Below are 26499 nucleotides of genomic sequence, written 5' to 3'. Positions count from 1 at the left end.
AGATGTGATCAACTCCCACATCCTGAACTTAAACTTCAGTTCTGACAGTACAGCTACAGCAATTTAAGTAAATGTGTCATTTCCATAAACTGGTCTAATGTTGGAACAATTCATATACCTGAATAATTTGTAAATTAAAAGTGAATTGTCTTACCTGCAGTGTCAACACTGCTTTTGCTGGACACAATTTTCAACATCATCTTCTCACTAAGGAATAAAAAGAAAAATCATAATTTTAGCTTACTAAGATTAAAACTGTAGTGAAGTTTATATTCAGCAAATAAATGGCCTTGACTAGCATATCTGTTATTAATTTAAAACACCAGTAGCTTGTCAGTTGTTTTTTTAAAAAATCACCTTTTAATATAAGTTAAGCAAGGAATGGAGTATAAGCAGTAAAAAGCACAGAGATGTAGCTACATTAATTCTTTTTAACACAAAGAAGAGTAATGCAGTTAATCTCCATCTATCATTTGGCATATTCTTCCTCTCTGCCTAGCATTCTCATGGAGATGATAAAGATATTTAACAATGAGTGAGCATTCAGGGTTTTTTTTACTGTTACATTCAAATATTATTTCTGTTGATTGATTACTAAAATCATTACAGATGAATTCTGTTTTTACCTAGAAGCATCTTTGCTATTACTTGTATTTGGCCCTTTAAAAAGCGCAGACTGAACAAGACCAGTTAAACTGGCAATCTGTTTCTCCATGGCTTGTATCCTCTCTCTGTAAGACAAGAGAACCGTTTGTTAAAGCCAGATATATTTGCTTTCAGACTTGTTTTTCTAGGTGAATGATTACCACAGGACTGGAAAGACACTACAGAGTTTGTGCAAAGGCCCATGGGTACCAGTTTGCATATACCTTATTGCAGCAGCTTACCACATCTTGGTTTGGACAGCTTTTGCATGGCAACAGACAATAAAAAAGACATCTGCTTAGTTAAAAAGAACAAAGCAAACAACCACCAGGATAATCAGCTTCTAATGATCTCACAAGACAGGCACCTAAAACAAGCTGTTAATGCCATTTGGAACTAGTGAAAAAATATTTTCTTCAGCATTACATATATTTTCTCTTTTACCTACACTGGGCCAATCGTTTTGCCTGTACATAAGGTTTCAGGATTAAAGACTTTACACTTCTTCTTGTTACTATTTTTAGTTTCCCCAAATGCAGGATTTTTGTCTGTGAAACATGTAATCTGCCCAAGCTGACTACTTTCCAGCCCAAATCCTTTTCACCTGACATCACGACTGTCTGCTTTGGAAAGGACAGAAAGGTGATAGAGAGGCACAGGACACCAAATGCAGACTGTACAGCAACATTATAATAAAACAGATTTGCTTTCATGCACATATTCCTAAAGTTCCTAATAATCAGAAGAAAAGAGATGAAGAACTATGGTATCTATGGTCAGTGTTTTCCAGAAGAACCAAAGATCACTAAACAACAGCAATGGTATTTTCTTGGGATGGAAAGGCTAACATTTGTGTATTTGTTTACATAAATGCATATATTAGTCAGGGCACTTCCTCACTGGGCTTCAAAACAGCTTTTTGCTCACACATCTGCCTACCTACACATGCCAGTACATCAATGACATACCACGACACAGGTACATATCAGTATAGGACCTTCTGAAAAGACAGCCCTATATGCCAGCAGTTAAATGTCCAGGAAGACACACAAAAGCAAATGCTAACAGCAGACTGTGGTTTTGGAAGATGAGTGGGAACAAAACTTCTCAAAAAGCAAGTAATAAAGACCAGCAGCAGTGACTGATGAAAGAAGATGGGACAGACACACTCAGACCCAGACTCAGCCTGCTGCAGGGTCCATCCATCACCACTGCAGCATCCTGGGCACCCCCAGCTCCAGCTGCTGTTTGATGGCCAAAGCAATAATGCCAATCAATAAGGGTCATATAAACTCAAATGTAGGTACCAATACCAGGCAGAAGCAAGCTGACATGATACAAAGTGAGTAACCAGCCCTGCTTGTAGCCAGATGCTTATCCAGGCTAATTATTTCATTCCCATTCAGGGAATGAATGAAGTTTGCTGGGATAGCACCCAGACACCATAGCCAGCAGAGACTATGAGACACTCAGTTTGAGGAAACAGTGCAGCAAAACAAGTACTGAGATGCTAACAGACACAAGCAGGGAAGAAGAGAGTGCTCAGTCAGTCCTCAGCCAGCAGACGTGTTCTTACTGTGATTTACTACAGTGTGTGCATCTTCATTTTCTGTCTTCATCTTAAAAGGTATTTTGAATGCTGATGAGAAGACTAGTGAATCTGATCTACTTCACTTCAAACCAAGAAATACATTACAGAATTTCCACTATTATAAGTTTTAAAATAAGGAACTGGTTCAGGCTACAGTAACCTTTGGAATGAAAACAAGTAGTAAAACACAAGGATAAATATATTCTAACAAACTTTAATGCAGCATTTTTGACACTTAATAATGAAAACACTTTTTATATTCCCAGATAATCATCACAAAACCTTCCTGGAAATAAACTCAACTGGAAGTCTATCTGTTTTACCAATTCATAAAGATGATGTTTTTTCCATCCCGCGTTTGATAATCTGGAAACAATTTTCTGCTTCAAAAAAGATTATGGCAACAAAAAGCTGATCTTGTCCTTTGCCATGAAATCTAGGAAAATATGTTGTTAAGAGGGAGAGGGATGTTCCAGAGATAGGAGATGATGAAAAACGAATGAAATACTGGAATGAATTGCACAGAGCACATTATTTTTCATATGGTAAAAGCATTAAGAATGTGAAGAATCTATATGTGCTCTGGAGTTGCTCTGTCAGAAACAAGGCAGGAGGCACCTTTTAGGCATTAAACGAAACAACCTGATTTTAGGAGGTTGGGCAGTCCAACCAAAGGCAGTGGGAGGCAGCATGCTCCAGCATGGGCACAGAAGGATGCAGATGGCCTGGTGGTGGGGACATGACCCCAGCTGATGTGGCTGGAGGACTGGTGGCCCAGTCCTCTTGCCAGCCACGCAGCCCCCGAGGAGCAGGGAGGGGGTCTGCAGTCCATCCCTTCCCCCTGGCTTTCCTGTGAAGGGCTACAGCAGCCTTGGAGCTGAGAGGGAAAAAATGAATGTTTTCCTCAGCCTGTGCTGGGCCAGAGTCCATCAGGGATGCCCCCACTGCCATGACAATTGCATATTTTTGGTTCTCCTCATTGTATTTTCTTCCTCTCACTGTGCTCCCTGCTGTGGAGGAGGAAAGTGGGGGAAGAGCACGCCCTGGCAGCCCTCCCTGCACAGGGCAGGCCAAGGTCCCATGGATGGGGCAGGACAGGATCCCCACAGCATGGGGCAGACCAGGGTTGCCAGGGCACAGGGCAGAGTGTCACTCCAATGGCACAGGACAGACCAAGGTTTCCAGGGCATGGGACAGACATGGGGCAGGCCAGAGCCCCTGTGGGTAGGGCAGGCCAGGATGTGGAGCACTAGGAGAGAGGGTCACGCAGAACAAAACACAGTGGTGCCCCTTGCCCAGCACTGGTAGTGTGAGAAGACCCAACCCCGTCTCTGTTCCCAGATTAATTTCCCAGATAAAGCTGCATCTCTCCACCACCCAGGAAGCACAGGGAGGGTCCCTCCTACAGCAGTTGGGAAAGAAATGGCTATTTTATCAGCCTGAGCACAGAAAGGCATTGTTTCACATTGTTCTCCTGTGAATGCTGGGAGAGTCAGAGGTGGCAGCATGGTAGGGGAGGAAAGGAGGGGACAAGGTCAGAAGTGACACCCAGCTCAGCAGGCCTCTCTGTCAGGTTTGGTTTTTGCTTCTTATAAACCCTGGCCAGCAAGGCAGGCACTCAGCAGCTCTGTTCTCCCCAGCAGCCTGATCCACAGCTCTAGCCCTGGGTATGTCCAGGTACCAGGGCCCTGCCCTAGCATCTTGCTCCCAAATTCAGCAGAAGAAATGCAAGCCCTTGCTTCTCTGGGGACCATGCACTGAGACATTAGATTTTATCACCAGATTTCTTCCTTAGAGCTTCACTGAGGTTTCGTGTCATTCCTTCTACTGCAATTAACTGGAAGTAATGCCAAGCAGGGTACAGCATATTGCTGAATTGGTATCCACTTGTCACCGTAATGCTATCTAAGTGTGGTTTGTGTGTTCCTTCCCTTTCCTGGGGACATCTTTAATATTCACATCACTGAGAAGATACTTCATACAGACACAGAATAAAACTGGGCAGTGTAACTGTTCATTCATGCTCCTGTCCAACCCTAGGCTGTGCAGCACATCATCCATAACAGATGTACTCAAATACCAAGTCTGCACCATGAACTAATTGGATCACCTTCCTGGAGAAAAATTTTCAGTGACTTCATATTTTATAGTTAAACCCCAAGAGAAGTTTATATATTAATCAAAAGAGGGTAAGAGAAAGGGAAAAATAAATTTCTATATTACCCTAAGAAAGAAACATTTCATTATAGTTTATTGTTTTGGTTTTTTATTTCACTGGGAAAATAAGGAAACGGGAGTAGGTTGTCTTTCCCAATGGCTTCTCTAGAACCAAGTGAAGGTGTCACAGTCAGACTTTATCCCAAATTCTCCCCAAAACACCTGAGTAGATATCCTGGAAGGGTGGGAACCAATGACCAGCAGAACTCTTTTGTACTCTTCTCTCTTCCCATGGAAAGATACACACAAGTGACTATCTCAGTCTGCTAAGAATAAGATTAAACTCAAGCATTCAACAGCTTGAAGCTAAAGGGTAAAAAGGGGAGTTCTGAAGCACTGCCAGCTGTGATACTATTCGACAAGTCTTATCCAAGAGTCTGCATCTCATCTTCTTACAAACAGTTCCTCTAAGAGTAGGAAGCCAAAATACAGTTTACCTCTCCTCCATCCTACCTTGGTCATTTGAAAAAATCTTTTTCTGCCTGGTTATTCAACATCTTTCACAAAGGAAGATGCAACTTTGGCCCTATGAAAAGTGTCTAAGAGGGTGTATCTGCAAGTTCCCCTTAGACAATTCTCAGTGCATTGCTGATGGACTCTCCCACTGTTCATGCTTTACAGAGTATGGTAATTTTTCCTAATCCATAGAGAGATCATCCATACTTCCAACATATCAAACAATAAAGTGGTTTTGTGGTGGGAACAATAGCCAATAATCTACACATGCCCATTACACTTTGGTCTTGAACTGCAAGGCATGAGCCATGAAAGTGATCACATTTGCCACTACCATCATCTTTTCTCACCAATGAGGCATGAAAAGAAGAGGACAAGAGTTGTGTTCAGGGAGAAGATCCATAGCACACTCCTGAAATGCTTTTAGAGGAAAAATATTCCATGGCCTTATCTTGCTGTTCCAAGGATTGTATTTTAGTGAGTAGCAGCATTTATTATACACATATTCAGAACTATCAAATACCCTAGAATTTTGTAACACACATTATAAATGCAAAGAATGCAAGCTAAATCGCAGTTAATTTAATGCACTTTTTGGATAAATATCTTATTTTCCAATTTATCAACATTTTAACATCTGCTTTGCCTGTTATAACTTCCAGAATTGTCCACCATAAACTACAGAAATGAGCCATCCAAAACTATGACAGCAAATCACTGTTAAACAACTCATGCTCACTCACAAAAATTTACTCATTCTTCTAGTAAGCCTCAGATTTAAGGGATTATGACCCCTCAAAGATGAATGGCTGCAACCTGTTACAGCTTCTAATGTTTTCGTGCACATGAATACTAATGTATTTTATTTTTTAAAATCTCCATGAAGTTGTTTCTTCTCACTGTTGCAAAAGAGCTTTTTATGGAACTCTTCCAGTAAATGAGTTGCTGTGAGAATTTATTCAATGCTTTATAGCACAGAAGTAGCTACTTTGAAAATACCCAAGGTAAAACAGATACAAGAAATAATCACATGAAGCAATAAAATCCCCCTCAGTTCTGCCTTAAATAATAGGCTTGATGAGACAGGCTTCCACAATGCAAAACTAAAGTGGGAAAGTCCAAAACAAATGCTCAGAAATACTGGGTTTCATCTTTTGTAGACCCAAACCTGCTGCAGTTAACATTCCAAAGGTAATGGAACCATTTTCTTCAATAAAACCATGATGCAGTCAATGAGAGATCTTATCTGCTGTAAGTACCCAACATATACTGACAAAGCACATAGATGTCCCACTTCAGCCTTGGACTGGAAAAATTGGAGAGAATTAACAGGGGAAGAGAGGCTCAGTTTTACTTCTGATATTGTCACTATCCATTTCTGTCTTTTCTCTGACTTAAACTGGCACTGTCCTGAGGTTGTGACAGTGCTACTTCAAGGTAATTTCCACAAAGACGTGGCACAAGAGATGTTTTCTTTGCTCTCAGCACACTCCACTAGGAACTAAAGGAACAGCAGTGCTGAGATGATGGGTTTGGTGCCTGCAGGATCCTCAGTCCACTCCTGAATGATTCAGAATGGTGTGTCCCTCTTGTCACAGTGTACAAATGCAAAAGATCTCCCTCCCCAGTGCCCCCATGGCTAAGAGATCCTCAATCTGCCCACACCTGACGCCGTCTGCATGCAGGCTGACTGAACACACTGCCATGCACCTTTTGTTCCCTTGGCTTTAGGCTCTTTGCATCAGCAAGTGGATAACATGCACACCAGAGCAGCATGCACCTCATTTTACCATGCCTGGAAGAGAATGAATTCAGCCTCATCTCTTCAAGCCCAAAATATTCTTACCCATAGAAGCAAACCCAGCTGTACTGCTAATGGTTGTAAACTGTAAGACCTACACAACAAGGCACAGGATATCTTTCTGCCATTATAAACATCACCCTTCAGGTGTTCAATAACAACCTTGCAACAATTCAGCCCCTGCTGAAGCACCTCCACCTGGACACCCCCTAGTATTCCTTGTTTAGTTTACTATAATCTCAGCAGTGTTTGCTTTCAAAGTTTATGAAATTATTACAAAGCTAAATGAAGGCCTAGAGCATTTTGTGTCTATAGAGCTCAAAAGCAATTCTTAATATTGCAGTGACTAGAAAACACACCAATTTGCATGAATTGCTTTGGGTATTTACAATTATTTTTTGAGAAAGTTACACTTCCTCGAGGTTGGAAAAAACCCACAACCCATAAGTACAGCCTTCATAATGATTCTTTCAGTGCCATGTGACTAATACACACTATGCTGAATTTTAAGGTCATGTATTTATTTGGAAATGTAATTATGCAAATACTGTTTTCTTCACTGTTAACAGACTCTGGGATGAGGACTAAAACTCCTGGTGCAAAACTCCCTTTTAAGGAGCTGCAGAACTATCTGTATATAGTTGCTCTTTATAAATTCACAAACACACAGCCTTATGCATAGCTGTGTAGCTGAGTGAACAGCTGAGATGCCTGGAGTGCAGATAGAAAGCTGCACAATCTGAAAAGCTGTTGGTGTCTTCCTTTATTTTCAGCACCCTATCATGAACCTTATAAAATTTTCAATCTGAAAGCTATCTCTTGGATTAGAATTGGCAAATTTCCTTCAAATTACTTCCTAGTTGTAATAATGGAAGCTTGGAATTAAATCTAAGGTACTGTAACTTTCTCTTGGAAACAGAGAGACAAAAATCAGATTTCACTGACCCTAGATGGTAATGTGCCCTAACTCATACTCTTATGTCAAGATAACTACCAGACTATAAGCCTGTAACTTTTGTGGATGGCTGATTTTATTCATTTTCTTCCATTTTTAACACAACAATGGATCTCATGGCACCTTTTTTTCTTCTGGCCAAGCATGGTAAGGGGTGACTAATTGTTGAGCAAGTTGCCCAGATAGAAGGGAAGTCTGAGAGCTATGTGAAGCTCCATATCTTCCCAGTGGTTAAAGGCAGTCAGCAGTTACCTTTGGCCTCTGTGAGCTCAGCATTTTCCAGCTATTCATCTTCACTTCCCTAAAGAGCTCTATAAATGTTAACAGCACAAACAATACACTAGGGATTAACACAACTCATATAAATACACAGAAACTGCCTGGCAGTGTAACTTCTCTCCTAGGGCAGGGTCTATGGCAGAAGAAGCCTTCACAGACCTTTGTGTAAATCTGGTCCTTAAAAAGACAGGAGAGATCACTGTCATCATTATCAGCACACAAAAGTTAACAATAGTCAGACCACCAACTATTTGTGATGCTGGAAAAATCATTGGGAACAGTACTTGTGTTTCAATTTCTTCCCTGGGACAGACTTGCTCTTCTCAGCAGTTTCCCCTCAAGGAACATTATTGTAAACAACTGTCCTATTTTTATGCAAATTCATGTTTTACAGCAGATAAGACAGTAATGATAAATTCTTCCCATTTCCTAACACTAGATGAGAAAAACTTCACTCCATAAAGAACCAAAATTGTAATATCGGAGTGTCATCCTTAACAGGGGTGAAATATATTCCCTTATTAGTGGGAACAGAACATCATTTGTTCTTGTAACATGATCTAGCTGTCTGGAAAGAAAAATCCTAGTTAATCATTTTATTTTATTATATTTTTTCCAATGACTGAAATTTACACAAATGAAAATAACTAGGGATTCATCATGGGTTGACAATACTTTCAAATTAATAATGGGTGGTGTTGCATCTCCTCTAAATTACTAACTACCTTGACAGACAGATAATAAACACTGCAGCCTCCTGCACATTACATTGTCCCCTGGGTATTAAATGACAGAGGATGTGCAGATTAGGAACGTTTGTTGTTCGCATAAATTAAGACCCAGCTCTGCCTTACCTTGTCTCCTTGTCTTTGGGCATCACAGGTGACCCATAGCCAAAAGCCTGCTTGTCCACTGGAGAGGGCATTACCTCGGCCATGCCTGGGAGGCCGATCGCGCTCCGTGCTTTTGCATCCACAAACACAGGCAGTCCTGGCTCCTTTTTGAAGGACTGGCGGCTGGGGGAGGACCTGTCAGGCTGGATGGTGTGGGAGGGAATGTGAGTGCCATGGTGAGGATGAATATCAATCATTCTCATGTCAGCCACCCTGTGGGGTGAGGCAGGAGGTGTTTTAGAGCCGAGGGTGGGCAAATGGCTCTCCGCGTACTTTCGTGACTTTTGTCTGTACAAGGACTGCTCCAGCATTTCAGGCTGCATAGAGGGGTTGCAGTAAGTGCTTGACGACCTCATGGCACCGCGATGGTAGGCTACAATGTGATCAGGGACATCGAGGGGGTGTCCGGAGTGGGGTGCAGCCACACTCATCCTCCCCTCGTGGAACAAGTAAGGGTCACCGTACAGACCTTCATTTCGGATCAGGGTTAGGTTTTTGTTACTCATGTCCTCATCTGGCTTGACGTCCCGTCTCTCCAGTATGGCGCTGGGGCTGGGCGATATGGAGCGCGAGGCTGGCACGCTGGACAGCCGGTCCCTGGGGATGGTGGCATTGCCAGGCACACCCATGGGCCGGCCATAGGGAATCCTGGACGGAGAGGGAGGCATGGAGTGGGGCACCGGGGTGGAGGGCGGAGAGCTGGGCATCGCGTGCAGAGGGTGCGTGGCAGATCCGGGGCGGGAAGCGCTTGGGCCATCTCGTCCTGTATAAGCAATTTCCCTCTGCATCTAGAAAGAAAAGGAAAAAGATATAAGATATAAAATTACCGAATGAGCGAAACATGATGTGGGTTGTCTACAGAAGAAAAGGAAATGAAATCAAACCCTCAAGACAAAATAATTCGTCATCGGCGTAAATTAAATACTTTGGGACCTCAGTGCCTAAAGAAAATAACTACTATAAACAGCAATAAAATGGGCTGCCTGTTAAAGGAATATGAGAGTTTTAAAAATGCTTTTACTTATGTAAATATCATCTTATCCTAATCTGATATTCACAGCTACTGAAGCTGAAATCAGGGTTTCAGTGCCAGGTGTTCCAAGTATATGTAGCCAATGACAGAATTATACAGTTTATTGATCAGATACACAGCCTAGAGTTCACTGATTCCAAAGGAGGAAGAAAGTGCTGATGCTCTGGCATCACAAACACCTGAAGTCCTTAGACAAGAAAAATAAATATTGATAAATGGCCAACAAATTGGGCATTTGCTTCAGTACAGGATTTAGCCTTTTGCTAATAACTTGATGTGGTCTTCATTACACAAAGCACAGGAGATCAACACATACATATTGACTGTAACATAGTCAAGTTGCATGAAAACAGTGCTTTGGATGGTTTGTGGAGCACAAGCTCAGAAAGTCAGCAAACATTTTATCATAGTTTTGTAAGCAGCAGCAGCAGTAGCTGCCAGCAGTAAGGGATGAGCAAGCAAGGAAAAGAAAGGGAAAACTTCCATACCAACATACTAGTGATTTGTTAGAAAGGCCATGGCAATAGATACATGTGCTTTTGAGACTATAAAATCTCACTCTGCCCAGCAATGACCTCTTTATATAGCTGAACACTGTCAACGACAGACGTAAGAGAAATTCTCCCTCTAGCAAGCATCATGTGCCTGCTCTGGTGCTGTTAGGATAAGGTGGATAAAAAGGGAGATGAAAAAATCAGCAGGGTCACCAATTACGGTTTCTAAAATTTGTGTTTGCAATTTCAGCTTCCCTCTCCATCACTTCCAAGAGATTGTAGAAAACTGCGCATCACCAAGACCAACTCCAAATTCCTATACGCTAACGTATAGTGGATTTTGCGGATCTGAAGTCTACACTATTTTTCTCCCCTCTCACTCCTTGGTTTGAAAATGTGATGGGATTCATTGCACTTACAGTGATCCATGGCAGATGAAGCAAGAAATTATTTCTGACCCACCACAGGTTTTTCCACTGGTAAGGGAATTGCAGTGTCAGTATATAAACAATAGCTGTTCTTATCACAGCAGGGTCTGCACTTGGGAATTACAAATGACATTCCCCAGGGCCAGAGATCAACAATTTGGAGTATCAGGTATCAGAAAGAAGAAAGGAGATAACCTGATTGTGGCAGCAATAATAATAAATAAGCTCAATAGAACAAAGGAGCACATTGGGATGGGTCATAAATGAGCCAGACAAAAGTTATCAAGCCAAATGGGAACATGGAATAATTTTTTCATTTGCACAGAGAATTATTCTAGTCTGAAATTTAAAAGAAATATAACTAAACAGTATTAATCACATTATACATGGGCATTCAACATAACTTGCTATTGGCTTGAAGAAACGCTGCAACAGACTGAGCTGTATTGTGTGTTTGGACTCTGGACCTGGGCCAGCAGAACAAAAAGACTCCTATTGACTTGAGCAGCTCATACCTCCAGGGTTAGGCAGCCACAGAGTTTTAACACTGAGAGAAGAGCCTGGAGAAAGAAAATCCTCCTTGATTTCTACTGTACAAGCTACACCATGCCTTGTTTAGTTGCTTCAGCTACAACAAATGCAATAATATCTGGCACAGAAACCACAGACACTAGGATATACTGGGTTGCAGATAGAGGAAAATTCCAATGCTACCTGGAAGGGAGGAGAAAATTTCCATGGGAAGATTTGAAAGCAACAGGTTTAATTTCCCTAACGTCTGGACTTCATATTCCTGTATATTCTCATTCATTTCGCCTAAGTCAAAACAATCTGTCAAAGAACAAATCCTATTTTCCACCTTTACATACTGCCATACTTTAAGATGGAAATTAATTCAAATATGGGGCTCAGCTATTGCTCAAAATCTTGTGTTTGAGTTTGTTCTAAAATAGCACTTGGCGTCCACAGTCTCAAAGAACACCCCTTTGGGCTGGGCTGGGCACAAACGTGTGAGCAGGCAACCCCTTTCTGAAAAGTTCACTTTCTATTTTAAGCCATGACTCAGGTTATGGGTGGAGTGTGCTGAAGGGGAGAGTCATTGGAGACAGAGAGTCCAGGGTGCCCAGGGCAGGTGCACCAGGGCATGTGGGCTGGGCAGGGACCTGAGCTGGTCACTGGCAGCCAGGCAGCCTTACTGAATGGATTACAGTGTCTTCTGCCAACTGGTTGGTATTTCCTCTCTTTTTACCTTTCTCTCATCTCTAAAATCTCCAGATTCTTTGCTAATGGCAAGTTAAAAAACGTGAATGATGATTTCGTCTTGCTTTTCATCTATACATCTTTTGTGAGATAGCCTAGGAACACTAACTCATATATACACCACTTTCTGTGCTGCTTTTCTTCTGTCCTGCACCACAACCCCCCCATGTTGCTCAATAAAACCCCATACTCTAATAGAGGGGCTGTCTTGAACCACATGTTCCTGGACTTTGCATGACTCAGGGCCAGAGAAAGAGGATATTGGGCTTATCAGAGCCTCTAAATACTAGGTGCTATCACAGCCATTTGCTTTGTGGGCAAAAGGAAAAAGACGTTTTAGTGCAAGCACAGGATCATGTGCTTTCCAACTGCAGACATGTAATCCATTTGCCTAAGGGTGTGGTTTTCTTTAGCACGCAGCTCTTCCTTGTTCTTACTGCCTGTAGACCTTACATCCTTGAAATGGAAACTTGTCAATCCTTAGATTAAAATATGCAAAGAGCTAGCGACAATTTCTGTATAAACATTTTGGGGGAAAATGCATCACTGAGAACATTTCACTTTCTGTAGTAAAAAAGATCACACCATGTTTAAACATCTCCTGTGGAGGTTTTTGGTCAGCCTAACAACACTTAAGTCTATAAGATACAGATTTTTAAATTTTTTTTTTTTAAACAGAGTCTCTGTATACTGAAGAGTCAACATTATATAAACAGTTATGCTCTTTATTTCAAAACCTGTTGGCACACTCTGTAACTTGCTATGTTTTGAATATGTCTATATGCACAAAGGGAGCAAACTACTTATCCATGCACCCAAATGGATACAGAGTCTTGCTCCTGGTAGGTCACAATAAGGGCAAGCACAGCAAATCTCTTCACATGCAGCAGGCAGGGCACGTGGAGCTGTGCCTGCACGCACACCACGGCGATGCCAGGTAGCACTAGGCACTAAGCCTACTCTTGATTCATCAGCAGCACACCAACTCTTCATCTCACCATGCAGATGGATACCAGAGGTACAGTCTGACTCATGCCATTATCTGCTAACACCTCACAGTGAAACACAGGCAAAGGGAAAATTAGGCCAGAGTTTCTGACCTGGCAGCCTTTCCCATTGCTCTCCCAGGCTTCCTCTACATCAATAGAGAACACAGCAACTGGCTCTGCCCCAAGGATTTCAGACTGCCAAAATACGTACATGGAGCATGTTCCCTACATGGAGCTTATCCATGCACCCTCTCAGAGACACCCAGGAGTTCCCAACAGACTCTGTTAATCACCTCTCAGGCATGTGAAGCTATTACTTTTCTTACTCTCCCTTTGACACCCTGAGTTTCCTGAGGAAACTGCACCTCAGGCTGGCTCACCCAACTGTAAACAGAGGACACCTGCAAAGAATTTTATTGAGATCTTGTAGAGTCTTTGATGATAAAGCTACAGAAACTCTAAGTACTGATACAATACTGATAAATTAATCTGTTTGAAAAGAGACCTTTTATGGAAATTGCTCAACAGAAGAAAATTCTTTAAAAAGTGAGGCAATCCTTCACTTTTTTAATGAGGGAAGTCTTAATTAAAGAACTCCCAAACTAATAACAATACAATCCATTCATTTATTCTTTCTTCATAAAAATAAATTGACAGCTTTACTGGGCTAGCTGTCAAAAACCTCAGCTTAACCATTAGTTGCACTACATGATAACACTTCTGTCATGACTGAGCTTTCATTCAGGTTGGATTTGGACAACTGAAAGCAGAAATCCACTTTGGAAAAAACCCAGTTTTATGTGGTTTAAATATTTCTAAAATAATATCATTTACAGTAAGAAATAGTGCACTTGAAAAGTGCAGAATTGGTAAACAGTTAAAATGAAAATTTTAAGTACGTATACCACAACTATCTGTCTGAAGCCAAATCCTTATGCTATCAGACATCACTGAGAGTCTGTCATACTTGTCCTTGCCTTCTCACATAATACCTTCTAATTCCTATAAGTTTCCCCATTCTATTGAGTCATTGCAGAAAAAAAACATGCTGGCTGCACTTGTGGGGTCCTCTAGCTGCCCACTGCCATATTTGAAAACTGCAAACACATTAGCATAATTTTTAGTTTTTTCTGGTCAGAAACTTTCCAAGGAAACATACTTTCAGCAGACAACCCTAATCCAAAAGAGCTGAAACGTTTGGTAAAAGCATTAGGAAAGAAAAAAGTTGGGAAAAAAACACCCTGCAGATTTCAGTCAAACAATGATGTTATTTCTTATCAGACATCCCTGGAGTGCTCTCAAGCCTTGGCTTTCCCAGTTCATAGACCTGGGGCAACTCAACCAGCGTCTGATCTGGGGACCCTAGCTCTTCCATGGTCTCTTCAGAGTGACCCTGGAGTGACCAAGTAGTAAGACATGACATGAGGTTCAATATCCCCCACTCCTCATCAGTGCTTCCAGACTAGGAGTTTACTTGGCAATTTTAGCAAAGAATGGGCCTCCTGATGACCAAAAGAGAGAGTTCAGACCATGAAAGAGCTGACCTAGACTAAATTGGAGACCTGGCCTCAGCTGAGTCTGGCCCCACAGTACAAGGTTCTAGGAGCCACCAGGGATCATAATTGTTTTTCATTATGAGAATGGCATGCTGGTAAGATAAAACTGATTTTGAATGTTCAAACTTCCCATGAATGGGTAACTCCAAGACTCAGCTAGATATTCTTAACATGTCCCACATATTTCAATTGGTTTTTTCCTGGATAATTTTCCAGACAAGGAGTTGTAGTGCTCCCTGTGAAATCTCAGCACTTAGCATAATTAACTCCCCATTATTAGAATGCATCTAGGTTTCAGTTTTTTTGGACCTTTTGCATAGTTTTGGTATATGCCCAGCTGTAAAATCTCTGTATTACGGTGAAAGGAGAGTTGAGCTAAACACTCAGAATGTCTATGAAACTAGTTTTCTGTGTCTAGGGACTGATAACATATATGGTGGATAGGTCAAGAGAATCACTGGGATTTTCTTCTTCCATTTATGCTCTTAATTCTGTTTTTTCTTTCCACTGATCAACAACACTGCAGTCAGTCAATATAAGGTGTTTCTTATGATGAGCATGTGACGGTTAGTGATGGTGAATCCACCCTATCCTCCAGTTTCTATGCTCACAGATTATGGGGGTTTTTTGTTGTTGTTGTTTTTGGGTTTGTTTTGCTTTGTTTTTTCCAGGCTCAGATAACTTGAAATTGACATGAACAAAATAGGAGAACCAGAAGATGATGCTCACTATACTAGGAGTTGGAACTTAGATGACATAAACATGACCCTCCAGAAAGGAGTGAACCATAATTGGGTGTTGTCGCTATACTACTCAGTATCACTGTGACACCCAGTCCTTGTATTTTTCTCACAGTTGTGCAGGTGTACACAAAGGTTATGGCATAAGCACTATTTGAGCCTCAAGAGCAGAATTTTCAGGTACCATATTGTAATGACCCACAGACCAACCTGAAGCTCAGACACAGCATCACTTCCCTTGCCATCCCATAGAGCATCAAACATGTTCTTAACATTATTGTCCCTTATTTTACATCTATATGTTTAATGTACACTTGTGCATGAATCCAGTCCCTGCAGTGATCCAAACATTTTACCTCAAGGTATTTTACATGTCTCAATATGTCCTTTTATATCCCTGACTACATATAAATTTAATTCATACCATATCCAAAAGCTCCCATGGGGAAAACAAAGAATACCTAGTTCACTTTTTCCTGAATTTAAAACAGAACCATAAAATTCTAAGCTAACCACAAAACAAATGTAATGGCAATATCAAAAATAATGTTTGATTGCTTCACCTTCCCTGTAAGTCAATGTGCATGCTGAAGATGGATCATGCATACAAGCAGAGAGGAGAGTTTTAGACCAAATCCTACCCAGTCTGCTCTTTCGGGCATAATTTCTTCAGTTATCCTGATGCTACTCTGCATATTTGTTTCCACAATTAAAAGCACTAGCAGTCTTACTGCACTCTTAGACAACATTGCTACCTACAGACAAATATAACAATCTTTGATAAGATTTTTGCTCTGAAATAATTAAAGCCACTTACTGTTACTTAAGGAAATCACTTGTATGGCTACAGCAGTAAGATGAACATTTGGTTCCACTTCTTCTAATAAAGCACTTTTTGTTTTCAGTCTTGAATCTCAATCCTCAATCTATGCTGTGATATTTTGTATATCCATGCGTTTTGGAAAAAGGTTTTGAAGTAGTAAAAGTGTTCCTCGTTCCCTCTGCTCACAACAGGGACAGGCCATCTTGCTTTATCCAGTCATCTAAGTAATGCTGCTTCAATAGGCTGAAGTACTTTTCCACATGACAAGCCTGCAATTTCTCCTCCCCTTCAAAATTAGTCACTAAATAACCTCCTTGGCATGTCACCCAGTCACAAACTGTGCAACACTATGTGATTCAATCGCTCAATCATTTTTTAATGTGTGCCTATAACATGTGTAGAAAGAGACTAACATTATGGAGTGAACCACAAAAGAGACTCACACAAAGGGGAAAGCCATAAATAAAATAGTGAGTAACCTCTGTTTAGGTAAGAGAGTGCATTTCAAAGGCAACACTATGAAACATACATATTCATTCCCCAACAGGTGAAGACCTCCAACTATTTAGCAAACCCAGTACATACAATTCGAGAAAAAAAATAATCCAACAGTTATAAATGTTAGAAGCTTTGTACCTACTCAGATCGGTAGTGAGACTCGAAAGAAGGAAGCACAAGCTCCTCCCGTGGAGGAGGATGAGTATTCATTAACCAGGCACCTGGGCTGCTTGGCTAACCTGAACTTCAGGGCCCCCATAAATCAATCTCATTGTTATCTCTGCAGCACCCCACGCTAGCCATTATGATCAGTTGCTTGATATTTCTTTTAAAACGGAGGGTACAATAGAAAAGACAAATATAATTTCCAGAATTGGAATAGAAAAGATTCTTCCCTCCCTTCTATTGCCTCACTCCAGAAGATCACAGAACATGAAAACTGTCTCCTTAAAAATACAGTCTTTACAGTCTCAAAGAGATAGCACTTAAATATCTTATGGGAAAATCCCATGACCTGAGCACTTCCCAGTCCTGCAGTTATCTAAGTCTCAAAGAGATAGCACTTAAATATCATGCAGGAAAATCCCATGACCTAAGCACTTCCCAGTCCTGCAGTTATCTTCTGATTTGGTGGGTTGTGGTTTTTAGCTGTTGGTTTGGGGAGTTTTGTTCATTTTGTTTTCATGCAAGTAAAAAATTGTCTGCATCATCGTGACTGGCACTCAAAGGAATCAAAATACAATTTAAGCACATGATCATGAGCTAATATTGCTGTACAGAATCAGTGATAATGGGACCTTACTGGAGTAGCATTTCTGTTTCACAGCCATTAGTGAGGGAGGCATCATTCATTTCTGCTACAAAAGGGCAATTTGACACAAAGCGTTTAAGTAACAGGACAAAGATCAGAGCAGATCTGCTAACCAAAACAAAATCCAGGTGTTCTACCCCTTACTACACCCAGCCCAACAGTAGAGAGGTTCTCCAGCTTTGTAGACAGCTGCAGTGAATTCTTATTTGTAATGTACACTAGCAATTTGTATGCCATTATTGGTCTTGACCAGAACTTCACAAAATTTATATGTAAACAATTTTTTCCAGAAATGTAAAAAAAATGTATTTTGTCTTAAATGTTTGCTTTTCAGTTTCACTGCAAAATATTTTAAAATATTATTCAATATTTGCACTAGAACTATAATAAAGTATTATTATGACACAGAAACAATGTTAAATCTACTTATTTTTACTTCAAATTTAATCAGTCACAGCTTGTTTCTTGCAGTATAGGAGTAAAGCAGTATTTACCATTGAAGCATCTGGTTTATATTTGGCAGGTTTAACTAACCAGTCAAGCATCCCCTTTTAATGAATGGATGTATATACTTGACCTAGTTAAAAAGCTGCTTAGGTTGGCTGACCAACCAGACTCAAAAACATCAAGAGTAAAGACTACAAGCAAATTATCCTAGTACATTTTCATTCCACATGTGCTTTCCAACAGTTGCAGAGTATATTCTTCCATCCATGTTTTTCCTTACAGGCTAACAATCCTGCAGCGAGAAATCATATTATTATGCTAATATGCAGGATAAAAAAAGATGAGTATGTTTTACTATAGTTTCCCTGCAATGAACCTGCAGGCAGGTAGGCTGCACATTTTCAGTAATTGGACTCTAGCATGATAAAATATATCCTAGAACATCAGACATATCATGACTAGTTCTCCATACATATGACACTATATACAAGAATCTTCAAGTATATCTGATGCATACAAAAAGTTTTTCATGAGATGAATGAATCCTCTTATATTTTAAAAATATATCAGGCACAACATCATAAATATTGTGCAGTTATATCATTACAAAGGCTGTAGTTTAATTGTAGGTTCCAACTATGCATACAAACAATTCAAGCATCACTTTCCATTTCAATTACTTTATCAGAGCCCTCAAGTGTTGTCTAACTTGCTGTGTATTATCCTGTGTTTAATTACTTGCCATGTATTTGTATATAAAGTACTGTACAGAACAAGAGCTCCTTTTCAGTTTATCCCTCTGTATAAACAAGGGGCATGTCCCTAAGAAGCATGTTTCACTGAGATCAAGCCTGGAAGTTCAGGTTCATTTAGGACTTTAAAACCAATGTTAATGTCTATGTTAATGATAGGTCCAAGTTACCACAGACCTGCAATGCCAGTCACCCTCCCTTCTTCTATGTTATCAACAATGTTGATCCATCTGATCTTTCCATCAATTTGCTCATCACATTAATTCATTTTCTGCTTCTTTCCCTCATTTTGAAGCAGAAAAAAAAAAGGTTAGAGACCAAACATCAGCAAAACACACAATTATAAAGCCAAAGAACATTTTGAAGCCTACTTTGGGGTATACATGTGTGGCATGGACGTAACTTATTGCTTGACTGCTGATCAAAGTTCTTTCTCTCTCTGTTAATGGCTCTTTTGGTTCCTATTCCCTTAGTAATACTTTCATGGACTGAAATAATTAAGCAGTTAATGCCTTGTACTGCTGTAAACAACCATTTCCTTGGCAGAAAACAGGGAAGCACTTACAGGCTGAATTGCTGGTCACTAAGCCAGGACTTGGTTTTGTTCTCAGCACTCTGGAACAAGGTTTGTGATGGAGTCAATGGGGTTTTGCTTAAATTCAACAAGTTACTTCAGTCCAGCAGAATCCAAACAGGAATAGATTTTGATGATGACAGCTTTTACAGTTGTATTACAAAAGAAGCATTATTTTCTGTTGTGTTTGGGGAGCTTGGTTAGGTTGGGGTTTTTTTTTGCCAGGAAGGTCTCATGCCACCTCAAGAGTCCTATAGCCCATGAAGCTTCTAATTCTGATCCAAGAAACCAACAGTGTAGGACAACAAAGACCAGCATAAGGAGTTGTCTGCAAGACCTCCTAAATTTGCCACCTCTGATACACAAGACTCATGAAGGCAGCTGGAAAACCACCATTAGCATCTTTTTTTCTCTCTGCTTTGGGGGGGCAACATGACAGAAACCTGTCAGTATGGTTATTCATGTTCTTCAATGAAAGGAGAGCAATCCACCCTTACCTTAGCCTCCAAACATTCAGCAGAGAAGGAAAAAGTGTTCCTATCCCATCCTTATTTTAGCCTCAGACTCTCTTCCCCATGACAAAAAAAGAGGCAGCAGAACACAGTCCCCCCAAGTTGCTGTCCTTCACAAAGGCACTGAGGTGACACACACCCTGGCACCCAAACAGGCTGTGCTGGTGCTGCTCTGCACTCCAGACTGTTCTCCATGACCCTGAAAAACTCTTTCAAACTGACCTTGACTTTCTAGCCCACTGCCTGTATTTATACCTACAAGGATGTGTGTGGTGTTTTCTTGAAGATTGAAAATCCTACAGAAGCTCTTTGAATTTGAGAGGCCAAACTAAACAAACAGGGAGGGAACAGAACAGTTCTGGCTGCCTAACACATACTGGATTTGAGATTATGTACAGACCACACTATCTTCTCCTAAACATACGTATTGTTTGCTATCCCCTCTGTTTACTGATTCCAGAGGCATGCAGAGAGCCAGACATGTCTTGGGGTAAACACAAGTACCATAAAGTTCTCTTATACCTATTCCAAATGCCCTAGTTCTTAAACAAGAAATGCAAACAAACAAACATAAAGCTCTCTCACAACACAGAGCACATTACTACTAACTAGAATGAGCCACTATAAAGGGCACAGGGAGCTCTGCAGCTTCTCTGCTGGCAAGGCAGCACACTTGCTAGAAAAGCTGGAGTTTGCACTATGGAGTAACCTGTGCACAAAGCCTTTGACCCAGCCCACAGGTGAGAGCACCTGAGCTCCAATGAGAGCAGCACTTTGTTGTAACCAGTGTATTAATGTCATGTATACACACATACATACATGTTTCGCGTACCAGCAGTAAATTTTTGACCTATCCTTTGGTGATGGTAGATCAACATACTAAAAATTTTTAGGGATTTAAAAAGTTAAAGGCAAGCAAGTACAAGTGGGAAATCCTGTGCTGGAAACTATATAAGCTTCTCAAAATTTTTTTCTAAGTTTACTAGAGCAAATATAGCCAACTCTCACTGGAGTTGCATGAAGAAGGTTCTGCAAAACTGAACTATTACGTCAGGTCTGCAGTCTGTCTCTTTACCCTGTAATTTAAACCTCATGCTTCCCCCTCATTTCTGTACTCATTTAAACAAAGACATTTTCCTAGCTATAGGAAAGTATCACAGTATGTATCACAGACATATATGCATTAAGTACCTCTCAGAAATGTAAGAGGCAGTATGAGTTGCTCTGTATTGAGGATTTGTCTCACTAATGCTGCATTAAAAGAAAGTCAGCCAGGCACTCTCTAGAGTCAGCTCATTCTCTATAGAGCTGGGTGTGACAAGCTGCCCTTTGGCATTCCCAACCTCTTGCCACTGGCTGCAGTGGGTGGCAATTTCTATACTAAGCTTATAAGGATTAGATTTTTTTCCTAATTCTTTATAGTGAGCCTGCCCATATGTCTTTCGATTTAGCTCACTCTCTGCTCTGTTTTTCATCCTTTTTTCCCCCTCTTTTTCGTAAGTCAAGCTGAGATCCTATAACTAGAAAGAGTAATGGCAGCTTCATTCCAGCTGCTGCTTGGTCCATGCAACAGACATTGCTGTGATCCACCTTGGTGGATCCAGCCTGGCCTGTGGTTCCTCTTTGATTGAACTACGAATTAAAGGTCTCTCTCCTGAAGCAGACCAATATAGAAGCATATCTACTATTCATTCTCCCCTTCCCCTGTCCTACCATTTGCACATTTACTTATGCCTAAACTTTTAAACTTTTTTAATGTAGAGGACTGAGTTTGTGGTATGAAATTTACCCTTCTTAGTCCTTATGTAATACAGAAATATTAATAAAAAATAGCAAGAGTCATGTGCTGCAAACATTTAACTAAAATATAACTCATGACTTGGACTGATGGTCTTAAAGGTCTTTTCCAACCTATATGACCCTATGAATCTATGAAACTGGGAAGAGATAGAGGAGTTAAAAACAAATTATATAGAAAGGTATTAGGGAATTCTCAGTGTAGAACTACAGAAGAAAGAGAAGAAAACACAAAACAAAAAGGGAATGAGACATGGTGAAGGACAGTAACAGGAGTTTGTGAAAAAGGCCAAAGATGAAAGAGAATAATATTGGAGATGGATTGCTGAGAATAGGGAAAAAAAGAAAAGAATTATAAATAACAAGGAAACAAATCCAAGAGACTTAGTTAAGTTAGGAAGTGAGGAACTGATGAGAAAAAGAGGAGTTAAAGAGACTAGCATATGAAGGGAAAAATCAACAAAAAATTCAATGAAAGTAAGAAAAAAACAGAATGAGAGTTGAAAAACATGAATTAATGCAAATTTTCTTCAAGGTTATAAGATTTTGCATTAGCTCTTGTTTTTACAATGCTGTAGCCTAGCATAGCAGGCATGGGTGGGCGAGGGAGAGAGCAAGAAAGGAAGGAGAAAAGAGGTGAGAAAGAACATCCAACATAAACTTCTTCAGTTTGGTTTAATATTCTGAGGTTTTGTGGGGGTTTTGCAAGTGTGGTCAGAACATGAGGGTGGTTTTTAGGAAAGAAGTGAGCAGAGCACTTCAGGTAAATGCCAGCTGGAGTGACCCACGAATGCTTGAGGACGTGCAAAGAAGCTAAGACCATCACTTGCCTTTGCAATCCACTCTAATATTCAAAGCAAAGATATTTGAGACGTGCTTAAAAACTACAAATGGCTTTTCAATCCTAGCACTTAGTTCAGCCATTAGTACTGAAGATGTAGTTAAGGTTCAAAACAGCTTCATCTCAGACACTGCAGGAAACAACAGCTGTCTACAAGTCAAGCCTTAGTAAGGCATCTCTGAGACATGATGTGCAGTGGGACCAAGCGTTGAGAGACAATGCTAAGTTGGCTGTTGCCCTTTGTACATGTCTGGTCATTAGTGGAGGACAACAGAAATTCTGGTTTGATGAAATCATGGCCAAGCTCTGACAAGGGGTGAGATGTTACGTGTTTGTGCATGCACCCCTTACTTCTCAGAAAATTGTTTCCCTTATCAATTCCAACGTGTTATCAACCCCCTGACCACACAGACTTATGACTTCAAGCACATCTACACATCAAGAACACTTTGGCCATCATAATGTTCGATTGGCCTTCACATTCCTAGACTAAGACCCCCTTTTTCAGGTGTAAAGCAAGAAGCCCACAGGAAAACAAGGAGAAAGCAAGGTGTAAAGCAAGAAGCCCACAGGAAAATAAGGGGAAAGCAGTATCACACTTCTTCCCATAAAATGGGGAGCTTACAACATGCATCATCTTAAATGTAGCTAGAGGAGCAGGCTCTGTATTTGGACTAGCCTGGTTATACCTGTACTGAACTTGTTGACACTCCCTAGTCGACACTATCACAGATAGATGTCAGTGAAACAACTTTGGCAACACATTGGCTGAACTCTGCTTGGAAGAGAACAGAGCATAAGGCCACTTAGAGCCTGACCCAGAGCAGTGCTGTGAGAGCTTCCAGTCTAGCCATTATTTAGGCAAACTGAGCAAAAAGATGGATGGTATGCAGCACATTTTGCATTGGCCTGACTGAAATCACAGTGCCTCTGTGTGGAGGTTTATTTCCCCAGCAACATTTCATCATTTGAGCCATCTTCTTAACCACTTCACTCCTGATCGGCAGGACAAACTTCATCATTTGAGCCATCTTCTTAACCAGTGCACATTACTTTACTCCTGATCGGCAAGACAAATATCCAGACCAGTGAACAGGCACTCATTTCTGCCTATTTATGTATTTAATTTCCTATGAACAAATTAAATGTGAGAGGTAAAAAAGAATAATAAATTATCCAATTAAGCAGAGAGAAGTTAATAAATTTCTCATGCTTTATTTTCCTACTCTTCCTTAGTGTACAACCCAGACAGAATAGCGTGGTGAGTACACTAAAAAACCTCTTGGCATTTCAGCCAAGATTTTTCAGGGTGTTATCACAAATGACAAAAATATAAACACACTGAAACATAACACATTTCAATCCTAAAAAGGTCGGATTTACATAATTGCATAGTTGGTTTGCCAATATCCACATTTATCTCATCAGTATAGCATGGCCCACCCATCCCATAAGCTATTAGACTGTTTGGATTGAATGTATAAAAGCTGTTACTGATCTATTTTTCTACAGTTAACATTATGACACCCCTCATAACTAGTGCTGCATTCAAACCAACTGTTGCTTTTGCTTTCAAACCAACTGTTCTTTCTTTTGCTTTTCCACTGATGCTTTTTAGAGTAGAATTTTCTGAGACCAAACAGGGGTCATGAAATTCATGAATATGCAGCAAGCATTTCCCTTCCCATTCTCTTTGAAGAGATGAAGCACACCATGTACATAACACAGACAGCCACCACCAGTGCAGGGAGCCAAACCCTTCAGACCAGTCTCAATTTCAGCACTTCCTCAGGGCACCACAGAACTGATGGGGTCATCTCCTTTTTTTCCAAAAAAGGAATAGTTTCAAACATGTACAGTTCTGGTACAGATCAGCATTTTTATTTGGTTTAAATATGCTGTATATCAGATTTCTTCTGTTTAAAAAAAAGAAATACTTTTAGTAACTGCATTCATAAATCAAAATAAATGCATGGCTTTCTGACTGCTGTACTAACGACTCAGCTCTTATTTTTGTTCCATATTTGTATCTCTTCTCACTGCACTGAAGCCAAGTAAAACTGAACAAGTTGATACAGTTAAGTGAACATAAAAGAAAGCATAACCCTTGGTATCATCTGACATTACCAAACATCTGAGTCAAAATACAATTTCTATTACAGATATCTGAAATACATTCAGGTGTAAATAATACAAAAATATGACAAAACAGAGCTGATAGTCAAAAGATGTAAGCAGCATGTTTACACCTGTAGCCAGCTGTTTCTTCCAACATAAGGACATTGCAAATCAGAAGAAATAAGTTGCTGTGCTGAGTTTTGGAGTCAGCACTATTAGCAGGAGAAATGGTCATGGAAGTCTTATATACAACTGGATTTTACAATGCAAGTGTCCAAGCTGCACTTCATCTCATAGCTGTAAGGTCAAGCAGCATTTACAGTTGTAAGTATGTCTTTTGCAACGCTAGAAGTGATACCAGTGCCTCAATTAAGAGTCTTCTTTGGTCCCAAACTTCTTCCCTTACTGTTTGAATCTTACATTTTCTTTCCATTTTACTTCCTTCTAGCCAAAAAATATACACATTGGTCATCATAGCTGAAGTAAACAACCTCTTTTACCCTAAGGTCAAGCTATCTATAGTAAATATTAAGTGACTGAGGGACTAGCCTTTTACCCAACACACCCTTTCAGTCTTTTCTTTTTGTCACACAGAGTTCAAATTTGCCATGATGCAAGAAAGGCATATATTCAGGCAAAAAATAATTTCAGCATCACATCATTTCTCACGGAGTCCTGTTGCATGCTGATATTTGCAACTGGCTTGCTTTTGCCAGCTGAGGCTTTTTTAAACCCCAGATCTTAACATGTATCCAAGAAAAGATATTTTTACTGCTCACATTTTTCAGAAGTCTGATTAGTTTACCAGAGCCCTTAATAGAAAAAGGACAATCCAACATGGAGAAGAATCAAGATGCTCAGACATGTAGCTGGGCTCTCCTAAACACCAGGTACTGGTTAATTCCTCTTTGTTAAAAGGAAGATAGGGACAGAATTAATTCTCTTTAGTATTCATAAGGCTTATCTAGAAGCAGGTAACTAATAGTATACGGAAGTGAAGACTTAGTGGAAAGCAGAGAATTTGAGACATGATCATGAACTAACACATTTTGGATTTGTGAGAAACTTCTTGGGAAAGCTAAGGTCCTGATTGACAAGTGAATGGCTTGTTTGAAGAACAATCATTGCTTCTAACTTACTTTGTTCTAGGAACTGTGGCAGCAAAATACACACCTGCACAAAGTGATTTTTAACCCCTGTTCAAGTAACAGCTCATTTGGAAATGTACCTGGAAGTCATAAAACTTGCTTGGACTTTGGCTTGCAGGACTCCAGCAATTCAGATAAACTACCTGGTTTACAAAGGAAGTAAAGGAGGACCTCCTCTCTTTGTAAGGGAGATCATAGCCATGAACATTTTTATCATCTGTCAATGTGTTTAGGGAGCTGCAGCAACATCTGACTCTGTCAGCTATTTAGAAGTTTCAAGTAAACAGTCAAATTAATGCAAACTTTTCTACTACAAGCAAGGGCAGTGGAAAAAAAAAGGAAAAAAGGAAGAGTAAAACTTCTAAAGAATTGGCACAGGGAAACATTATGTAAAAAAGAGGTGGAGTAAGAATAAAACCAGAAACTAGTAGACAATAAAAACAGACTCAAATCCAATCCTTATGTTTTTATTCAGGGCAAGCTCCCACTGAAGGCAGCAAAAGCTTTGCCTGAGAACCTCAGACTTAAGTGAGAGATAAGATTTCTAGTTTTAATGAAAGGCTGAAGAGACCTTCACACAAGACATAATATGCTGTCATTAAATAACTTCATCAGCTCCAGGGTAAGCTCTAAGCAAACCTCAACATGAGAGGCAGGCCAGCTTGGATACAGGCCTGTTAGTGGGAAACAGAGAACTCTCCTCCTAAAAATCCCACTCTCTGGGAGTTTCCAGGTAACTGGTTTGTGATATCTACCATATGACACTCCTCTTAGACTAACTGGGAGGTTACTGCATGGGTGTGGCAAGATCATGTTCCTTGAACAGTTTAATATCAAGAAC

At 40.3% G+C, this 26499-nt stretch overlaps 1 protein-coding gene across 1 annotated transcript in view; it reads right to left on the bottom strand.

Moving 5' to 3' along the window:
• Positions 1–26499, bottom strand: part of LOC103805788 (sickle tail protein homolog) — a gene marked incomplete at its 3' end in the record, with an annotated part of 165113 nt that overhangs the window by 30124 nt on the left and 108490 nt on the right. Inside the window, exons 5-7 of the mRNA XM_009078451.1 lie at positions 8799–9625; positions 627–731; positions 155–207 (exon numbers count right to left, since the gene is read on the bottom strand). Coding sequence (XP_009076699.1) covers positions 155–207; positions 627–731; positions 8799–9625 — 985 coding nt within the window. The remainder of the gene's footprint in view (positions 1–154; positions 208–626; positions 732–8798; positions 9626–26499) is intronic.

The sequence above is a fragment of the Acanthisitta chloris genome, unplaced genomic scaffold (assembly GCF_000695815.1).
Source record: "Acanthisitta chloris isolate BGI_N310 unplaced genomic scaffold, ASM69581v1 scaffold12817, whole genome shotgun sequence".
In the NCBI taxonomy this organism is placed as follows: Eukaryota; Metazoa; Chordata; class Aves; order Passeriformes; family Acanthisittidae; genus Acanthisitta; species Acanthisitta chloris.
Note: the sequence above shows the minus strand (reverse complement) of the source record. Positions and strands in the feature narration are given on the sequence as shown.